Consider the following 9780-nt stretch of genomic DNA (forward strand, 5'->3'; position numbering starts at 1 on the left):
CCTTTGAAATTCCCCAGCCCAGGAGCCATCTATACTTCAGGTCACGTTAATATTGCCCATTTCAAGCCTACTATCTGCCACCTTCTCCCTCTCCAGCCATTCCCTGGTGCCTCAGGCTGGTTCCAGCCGGGCATTCCCCTGAAGATGCCCTTCCAACTAGCCCCCTGTGAAAGCCATCGGATGCCTGGATTTCAAGTCTCAAAAGAAGGGGCAGGTACATGGTGGGGGGGGGGGTGAAATCTGCAAAGGCTTTGAAGAAGGATGGAGTGAAATTTAGCTAAGATGGACCAACTGGCATCAAGATCCTTTTGGGGTAGATGGATGATTATGCTGGTCAGATTTTCCCCCATTGTGCTAGCTTTGGAAAATTCCTGTCCCAGTGTAAGAATTACCTGTGGCTTCAAACTGGTCGCATGAAAAGCTTTCGGGGAGGGGAGTGCATTCTCCAGATGTTAAAAGAAAAGCCACAAGTACTCCTTTTCTTTTTGTTCTCTGAAAGTGTACCAATAAAGCCAGGCCCCTTCAGTTCTTAGCTCTGCTGTGTCATCTTTCAGTTTCCAGTAAGGCCTGTCAGGCCATCGCATGACCAGCTCTGTGTTACTTCTTTCAGCAGGGGTGCAGCGTGGTGAGGCCACGGTGTCAAGCTAATGCTTGCTTCTGTTCATACAATAGCAGCTGAGCACCTCATAAACAGCAGATTTTATCTTATTGGCACTCTGTGAGGCAGAATGCCCTATTCCCATTTTACAGATGGGGCCACTGAGGCACAGAGGAGCAAGGTGGCCTAATGGATAGAGTGCTGGACTGGGAGGCAGGATATCTGCTTTCTAGGCCAGGTTTTGCCACTAGCCTGCTTGGGGAGCTAGTCACTGTCTCCCTGTTTCCCCATCTGTGAAATGGGGATAATGAGACTGACCTGAGCAAAGAGCTTTGAGATCTATGAATAAAAAATCCTCGAATTGATCTAGGAATTGATATTCTAAGCAGATCCAGAAGCTGATGTTAGACAAATTCAGGCTAGAAATAAGTTTTTTTTTAAAAAAGATTGGTTGCAATTAATCATTGGTGTCTTTTGCGACATGGTGGAGTTTCCATCTCATGGAGTGTTTGAATCAAGACTGGAGCTCTTTAAAAGCTATAGGTAGGCCTTGATGTTGAAATCCCTGGGTGAGATTCTTTGACCTGTGCTCTGCAGGAAGTCAGGTGAGATAATCTTCTGGCCTGAAAAATCCAGGGATCAAACAATATGGGTGTCATTTAGTCCATGAATTCAGTGTATGCCTATGGCTGCCCATCACCATAATAGCAGGGCACCTTTGATGTAAAAACGACTAGGGAAGCCCAGACTGGCCTTTCCTGGAATCTCTGCTACTCCTTTTCCCCTCAGTGGCTGAAGGCCCCCATTGAATGTGGGGGTGATTAGAATAACAATTTTACCCCAGACTCCTGCAATACCCAGGACTGCTGGGGGCGGGGAGGTTCCCTTGCTCCTAGTGCCCCTGTCCTTTACAGCTGTGCAATGTGAGCCTGGCGTTGCATCCCTATAATTTAAGTCCAGATGGGACCATGAAGTCATCTAGTCTGACCAAGGCCTGAACCTCACCCAGGTTGCCCTGTGCTGAGCCCCATGACTTGTGTCTCACTAACGCGTCTCTCGCGATTGGCTCCAAGGGAGGGGAGGGGGCGGACAGTCCTGCCCCCAGGGGGACGCCAGGCGGCTGCCCCGCTCCCTCCCCCAGCCTGGCCCGCGGGCATCATCCAACAGGGCCCAGCGCGGGCTGGGCGGAGCCAGTGGGACCGCGCCCTGCGCTGGTGACGGGCTTCAGCCCTGATCCCTGCTGCGTTCGCCCCGCTGCAGCCCTTGGCCTCATGACGCAGCCCGGGAGCAGAGCGCTGGGCCCGGGACCCTCTGCCGCCCGCCCCGCAGGAGAGGTTTGTCTGGGGCTTGCCTGAAAATGTGCCTGTGGCCCCTCCCCGCGCCCCGGTATCAGCCCCTGCTGCCCTGGGACCTACCTTCCCGGGCTCCCGGCCTCCCAGCTCCTCATCCCTTGGATCTGCTCCGTCCCCGGGCTCCCAGCTCCTCATCCCTTGGATCTGCTCCGTCCCCGGGCTCCCAGCTCCTCATCCTTTGGATCTGCTCCGTCCCTGGGCTCCCGGCCTCTCCCATCCCAGACTCCCAGCTCCTCCTTCCTTCGACCTGCTCCATCCCCGGGCTCCCGGCCTCCCCCTCCCGGGCTCCCAGCTCCTCGTCCCTTCGACCTGCTCCGTCCCCGGGCTCCCGGCCTCTCCCATCCCGGGCTCCCAGCTCCTCGTCCCTTCGACCTGCTCCATCCCCGGGCTCCCGGCCTCCCCCTCCCGGCCTCCCAGCTCCTCGTCCCTTCGACCTGCTCCATCCCCGGGCTCCCGGCCTCCCCCTCCCGGCCTCCCAGCTCCTCGTCCCTTCGACCTGCTCCATCCCCGGGCTCCCGGCCTCCCCCTCCCGGACTCCCAGCTCCTCATCCCTTGGATCTGCTCCGTCCCCGGGCTCCCGGCCTCTCCCATCCCGGGCTCCCAGCTCCTCGTCCCTTCGACCTGCTCCATCCCCGGGCTCCCGGCCTCCCCCTCCCGGCCTCCCAGCTCCTCGTCCCTTCGACCTGCTCCATCCCCGGGCTCCCGGCCTCCCCCTCCCGGACTCCCAGCTCCTCATCCCTTGGATCTGCTCCGTCCCCAGGCTCCCAGCGCTCCTCATCCCTTGGATCTACTCCCCCCAGGCTGTCAGAGACACGCCCCCCTTGCTTCTGGGTCTTGCCCCCCCACCACTGGGACCAGCTCTCTCCTGGACTCTCAGCACTCCCCTCAATAGCAGGGATTCACTCCCCCCAGGCTCCCAATGCCCTGCACCCTCTGCCCTCGGATCCAATCCTCACTGGACTCCCAGTGCCCCGCCCTCCAGCACCTGCCCCCTGGGCTCCCAGCATCCTCCCTGCCTTGCCCCTAGCAACTGCTCCTCTCCAGCCCCTGACCCATTTGTGAACTTGCTGCCTGGGGAAAGATCATTTCCATCTCCCGCAACAGGTGCTCAAGCTGGGAGTTCTCCATCCTTACTGGGAAGGGCTGGGGCTGCTGGCTGCAGCCTAGAAATAGTTGTCTCAAAGGGTGGTGGTGCCTGAGCTGGTGGCTGGGCTGGTGGTTGGTTATTCGGGCCACTGTCCTCTCCTCTTTCACACCAGGCAAAGGAAAGTGTATGGGGCTCATGGAGCCAATAGAGAAACAGATGCTCCCCAGCCTCCCACGTACACTGGGGCAAAGTGAGCCTGAAGAGCTACCTGCAGTGTGTGTCACAGCGGCACCCTTGGGTAAGTAGCAGTGGGAGGTGCAAAGGGGGATGGGGGAGGGTGTAGCCTGATTCCACACTCCCGCAATCTGAGTGTGCAGTGCAGCTGAACGTGTGTGTCATATTTGCGTGACTGGTGATGTGAGGCACAAAGCAGGGGACGGAGGGAACCAGTCAAGAGTCTCCCCAGGGTCTCAAAGAGATGCATAATGAAGGCTCAGATGGCTCCCATCACCCATTCTGTCCATGTAAATGGGGGAAGTGGAAATGACTCCCCCCCACCCCAAGAAACACCCCCTTGGCTAGCACGTGACTGCTCTCTTGACTCATGACCAGCCCCTGCCCCCTGTTGTAGGGTGTGGATTGAGGGTGTGGCTCTTCTCCAAGACATAGGAAGCCAGGTGTAAATTACAGCAGCTTCAAGGCTGCTCTACCCCACATTAGGAAGTGGGGGGTAAGAATATGGGAAGTGCAAAGGGGACTTAAAGCCTCATCTGTGTCCCCCCATTCCTGCCCGACAGCTGAGAACCAGACCACGTATGTATAGTGGAGACCATGGGAGAGACTCCCCTCATCCAAGGTGAGGCTCTATCCCAGCATGTCAGGGATCAGCTGCCTCAACCAGATAAAGGAGAGAGGGTACAGGTCCCCCCATTTTAATTTATCCCAGCTCCCATTACCAGGGGGTGATTCCTTTGGATGACTGGGGATCTGGCCGGACTGTCCTAACCCTGCTGCTAGGGACAGTGAATACCAGACTTCCCTGAATCTGCCCTGCAAGTGTCTTCCCCTACATCAGTGAGATCTGGGGTAGGCAGCAGCCTGCGTGGATCATTCAGTCCCGTGACCTGCCACCAAGGTAACCCCATTGTGATGGGCTCGCCTGTCATGACTAGGCTGAGTCCCCACCCAGCTCCCTACACCCATGGGCTGCAGCCCGGCCTCAGCACCCACCTCTCTGTCTCTGTAGATGCATCAGTGAGCTGTGGCTCTGCGCAGTCTGTCTTCGAGACCTTAAGGCCTGCAGACGACGAGATGAAAAGAAGCCTGAAAACAGAGGCCCACGGTTACTTGAAAACATTCCCTGCCATTGTGAGCATTGTAGGTGCAAACGGGGCCCAGGCAAGATGTGCAGTGCCCACTATGCTCTCACTGTGTGTCTGTGCAGCGCCCGGTGCCCCGGGTCCAGCTCTGTGCCTGGGGATCCTGTTTATGCTACTACAGTAGGAATAATCAGTACTACTGCTCATTCATAATTAATTGGGCCCTAGCTATCTATTGAGCTTTGGGTTTTATCCTGTTGCCCAGCACTGTAGCATCTGGGTGCCTGCCCTGTAAAATCAATGGCAGTAGGGGTCTTTCTGCAACTTTCCCCGGTACCTTCCCCTCTCCTCCCTGCCCCTAGGTTCAGGGTCTGTTGTGCTGTACAGAACCCTGATCTCTGCTGAGGTCTGCACACTGCCTGGCACACAATGGGGGCCTTGATCTCAGTGGCGGGTCTGTGCAGTGCCTGACTCCTCAGTCCTGAATGAGATCAGATTAGGATTAGGCTCTGCACAGGCTCCCAGCTGAGAGACAGCCTCTATCCCAAAGAATTTACAATCAAAACAGACAAAGGAGGGGAAACAAAGTCAGAGACCTGTTCATGGCAAAGCTGGGGCTAGGAACCAGGTGTCTTGAATCTTAGCCAGTTTACTACCCACTAGACCATCCAGCCTCCCCTGGAAAGCGACCAGCAGCTCCCTGAGTCTGGATGGCAGCCAAACCTGGAACAGGAAAGATGCGCAGTGGGAAGGTCTCAAGAAAGGTTAGATCAGTTGTTGACTTGGCCCTCCCTCCACCCCCTTGCAATTCAAACTGGGTCTGGAATGGCCTTGCCACGTGTTGTGCAGCCCGGGGCCTGCTGGTTCCCATTTTGCTGCACTTGTGCATTTTTTTCCCTTTCTCCTCGGCTTTCTGGCATTTCTCCAACCTCAGCACTTTAGCCCATTGTGTGTCTCTCCCACTGCTAGGAGGCCCTGGCTGGGGAGCCAGGCTCCAGAGGCTGGAAACCGCGGCCATTCCAGCCTGGAAGCTTTAATCCAACGTGTTGGAAAAAGAGAGACGGCACATTATTCCCCCCACCGAGGCTGATGTTATAATAATTTAAGACCACCTAGCTCTTACACAGCACATGTCATCCATGGCTCTCAAAGTGCTTTACAAAGGAGGTCAATATCATCAGCCCCATTATACAGATGGGGAAACTGAGGCACAGAGCAGGGAAGTGACTCGCCCAAGGTCACCCTGCAGGCCAACAGCCAAACTGGGAATAGAATTTAGGTCATCTAGCTCTATCTGCTAGACCCCGCTGCTCTGAAGAGAAACCAGAGTAGTGGATGGGAATTGGGAAGTATCCCTTTACAGCATCCGGAAGCCTTCTTATGGGGTTCCCTGTGTTCTAACTTCTCCCTGCTCCAGTGTGCCCACATGGTGGTGTTGCTTTTTGCAGTGACTGGCACGTTTTCAGCCTCTGCCTGAATTTTGTCACCATTTCAACAGTCTGGCTTCACACCCTCCATCCTTTGCATTGTGGGACTGTGAACTATTATATGAATCATGCAGGACGTCCCTCCACATTGTGCACCTGTGCCAGGCCTGACCATAACATCCCTCCCCCATTTGCTCCCCTGCAGGCGGAGCTGGAACTGGGGGACTTGATTGAGATCTTCCGCTTTGGATACCAGCACTGGGTCATCTACGTGGGAGACGGCTACGTTGTTCACCTGGCCCCTCCCAGTAAGGCAGCAGATGGGCCTGATTTCACCATTGCCCAGCCCCTTTACGCCACTGTTCACACCAGTGAAAAGTGCTACCACTCTGCTCAATGGAGCAGGGTGACTGAGACAAGAATAGAATTGGGGGGAAGGGGGCTTAATGGTTAGAGCAAGGGGGCTGGGAGTCAGGATACCTGTGCTTTAGCCCCAGTTCTGGATAGGGAGTGGGGCCTAGTGGTTAGAGCGGGGGGCTAGGAATTGGCATTCCTGGGTTCCATTCTCAGCTACCCTTCACAGTGTCTCTCTCTCAACCCAAGCTGAGATACCCGGGGCAGGCTTTGCCAGCCTGATGTCCACACTGACCAACAAGGCCCTAGTGAAGAAGGAGCGTCTCCTTGATGTGGTGGGGAGGCACCGCTACCGAGTTAACAACAAGCATGACAGGAAGTTCCCCCCGCTGCCATCAAGGAAGATAGTGCAGGCCGCTGAGCAGCTGGTGGGCCAGGAGATGCTCTACAAAGTCACCAGTGAGAACTGCGAGCACTTCGTCACTGAGCTGAGATATGGTGTGGCCAGGAGCGACCAGGTGCGGGGCTGGCTCCCTGTCATCCTGACAGGATGCCTGGGTTCTCCTTCCAGCTCTGGAAGGGATGAGGGGTCTAGTGGCTAGAGCAGAAAGACCTGTGAATCAGGCCTTTTGAATGCTCAGCTCCCTGAGCATCCCTTTGTAATGACCCTAACTTGGGGGGTAAGAGGCAAAGGACGCTGGGATGGGGAGCATTTGGGATTGAGGGACCCAGGGCTGAGATCAGGATCCCACACTGGTCCCTCCTTTCTTTGCACTGGGGCAATTTAACATCCAGTATAACTTGGTGTAATTGGTCTGGATGGCTTTGCAGACACCTAATGCTCTGCAGACATCATCCCTCTCTTCCAGGTGCTTTTCATCTGCAGAGCTCAATGTGCTTTACAAACTAGGTCAGTATCATCACCCCCATTTTACAGATGGGGAAACTGATGCACGGAATGGGGGAAGTGACTCACCCAACAGAGCTGAGAATAGAACCCTGGGGTTCTGACTCCCAATCCTGTGCTCTAGCCACTAGACATCATTGCCATCATTCCTCAGCCTGTCTGTCCCCTCCTCCTGATTCCCTTCCTCTCTTGTCCTACAGGTGCGGGATGCCCTGGTGGGGGTGAGCGTCGCTGGGCTGGGGCTGGCTGCTCTGGGCCTCCTTGGGGTTGCAGTCCAAAGGAGAAGACGCCAGAACCAGTAACGGACTTGAATGGATCAGAGGAGTTTGGAGTTTTTTGGTTGTTTTTTTGATCCAAGCAGAAGAGACTTTGCGGCCGTTTTTGGGGTGTGGTGGGAGCTTCATTTATGTTGCTCTGTCCTCTCTTTCGGGCGAACACCCTCCCCACCCCCCCGCCGGCATCAGCACAAGAATAAAACCAGGAGATTGGTACAAAGTCACCTGGATCGTGGCCTGTGTGGTGGTGGGGGTGTGGTGGATTCAACCAAGTGGGGGAGCCGGCCCATGCTGGGGTCTTTCTGCCCAGTGGGGGCACTATTTGTGAAGGTGGATGGGTTTGCTGAGGAGTTCAGGGGGCTCTGATGCCCACTGCTGGATCGGCTTCTTTATAACCTCCCAGTCCCTCTGTGGTCAGGTGACACCCTCCTCAGCCTGTCGAGGTGACCCCAGCCCACAGCTGGGTGACTTTGTTGCCAGGTGACCTCGCCCTGATAAACCAGTTCAGCTGACTCAGAGCTAGCCTGATGTTTAGAGCGGGTCTGTTTCAAAGGTTGTGCACTTAGCCAGTGGTGCTCCGTTACCAGCCCTTTGCCGCCCACCAGCTGTGGGGGTTTCAGCCCAATGGGAGGTCACAGGACAACGGAGACAGAAAAGAACCTGACCCCAACACGTGCAGAGAACACCCCCTGTCAGACAGAAGTCTTAAGCCATACATACAGATTCCCTGAATCATCACAGCCGGCCCCTGCCCTGAAGAGGTTACAATCTAAATAGACAAAATGAACACAGCACAGCTGGCACAATACGGCCCTGATCCTGGTCAGGGCCTGTGCAGCATTCAGCACGGTGAGGGCCCTTTCCATGGTCAGGCCCTCTGTCGTTGCCATAATATAAAGCATAGAAATGACTCTCTCCAATGTAAGTGACTCTCACTAGCCTCGGTGTCTGGATTCTGTATTTCTGATGTAACTAATTTTCCCTAATAACACCTGGATGGTAGGTATGCACTTTGTGTTGGATGTCGGTACCTTGGATACATAACCGGGGGGAAGTGAGTAGGAGTGAGATGGTGGGTTTTTTCTGTGAATATGGCCTTGGAGAGACTAACCCTGGAAAGCTGCAGTCAGTTCTGGGGTGCATATTTTAAAAAGGACATTGAAATATTGGAGAGGCTGCAGAAAAGAGCCAGAGAAATGATTTGAGGACTGGAGAAAATACCTAGCAGTGAGAAATCTCGGCAACTCAATCTGTTCACCGTCTCTAAAGGTGGATCACGTGATGACTTGATCATGGGGTGTGTGTCTCATTGTGGGGTGCAATTCAGACCAGCGAGAGGCTGTGTAACACTGCTTATAATATACCCCTGGTGGCCCCAAAAAGCTTCTGCTACTTGTGGCTGCCTGCATAGGACACACACACACAGCCTGGAGCCAGCACTCCCTGTTCTGTAAGCCGTGCAGCTCAGATTCAACCACTTTGACTCAACAGCCTGCCAGGATTTATCACAAACACGAGCTTGTCTTACCAGCCTTGGTTGATGTTAGCAGGTGATTCCAACAAACACCCCAGTCACAAACCTTCCCAAACCCATGTGCTCTGAAATGTCCCGCCCTCTCCTGCATCATCCAGAGGAATTATAAGATCCATTTGCTCCTTTAAAGAGACAAAAGCCAATGGCTACAAGCCAATAAAAGTGAAAACGCATCTAAAAGTAAAAAACTTGATCTAGTGTTGTTCAGGTTGGCTTTTCTCATCCCCACTCTTCCAGCAGCGTGGTGGCTGACACCCCCAGGGGGCAAGATCTTCTCCACAAGCCCCAAAGTGCTGATTCCTTTGTCTTCTTAGGTGAAAGAGAAAACTTGGGAACTACCAATAGGAACCCCAACCCTAGTACCCTACCCATAGCAATCCTAATGCTAGGGCAGGGAACCCTACCCATAGGAACCCTAGCCCTAGCTCCAAGTACCCTCAGGGTTCCTATGGGTTGGGTACTTGGAGCTGGGGTCAGGGTTCCTAAGGATAGGGTACCCTGCCCTTCGGTTAGAGTTCTGCTGGGTAGGGCTCCCCGCCTAGTGTTTGGGTTCCTTTGTGTGCGGTACTTGTAGCTAGGGTTAGGGTTCCTATGGGTAAGGCTTCCGGCCTAGGGTTTTTGTTCCTATGGGTGGGATTTTGGAACTAGGGCTTGGGTTGCTATGGGTAAGGCTCCCAGCCTAGGGTTTGTGTTCCTGTGGGTGGAGTACTTGGAATTAGGGTTAGGTGTTTTCTGTCCCTTTCTTTTACAGTCTAGTGAACTTTTGAGAATGATTCTTTTTAAGTTTACATCTCAAAATAAAATGTAGTGAAGCTGTGAGGAAGGCAGCATGGAGTCTGCTGGTGGTGAAGGCACCCTGCTTTTTCTTTCCCCACTGGTGCTGGTTAAAATGCAGATTGTTCTGTTTCTTGCAATCTCCCCTTTGTT

General features: G+C 54.4%; 1 protein-coding gene across 5 annotated transcripts; it reads left to right on the plus strand.

Moving 5' to 3' along the window:
* Nucleotides 1–1492: 1492 nt before the first annotated feature.
* On the plus strand, nt 1493–7543 carry LOC119859480 (phospholipase A and acyltransferase 3-like). 5 transcript variants are annotated; one of them, XM_038411659.2, is made up of 6 exons: nt 1493–1932; nt 3210–3335; nt 4284–4414; nt 5989–6091; nt 6387–6655; nt 7245–7543. In XM_038411659.2, the coding sequence occupies exons 2-6, from the start codon at nt 3224–3226 to the stop codon at nt 7344–7346; spliced, it is 717 nt and encodes a 238-aa protein (XP_038267587.1). In that variant the 5' UTR covers nt 1493–1932; nt 3210–3223; the 3' UTR covers nt 7347–7543. The 5 variants fall into 5 exon arrangements, with proteins under 5 accessions (XP_038267587.1, XP_038267588.1, XP_043375700.1 ...); XM_038411660.2 differs by having other exon boundaries at nt 1530–1932; nt 4284–4405; XM_043519765.1 differs by lacking the exons at nt 1493–1932; nt 3210–3335 and adding an exon at nt 4100–4172.
* Nucleotides 7544–9780: the final 2237 nt, after the last annotated feature.

Source organism: Dermochelys coriacea, chromosome 7, assembly GCF_009764565.3.
Source record: "Dermochelys coriacea isolate rDerCor1 chromosome 7, rDerCor1.pri.v4, whole genome shotgun sequence".
NCBI lineage: Eukaryota > Metazoa > Chordata > Testudines > Dermochelyidae > Dermochelys > Dermochelys coriacea.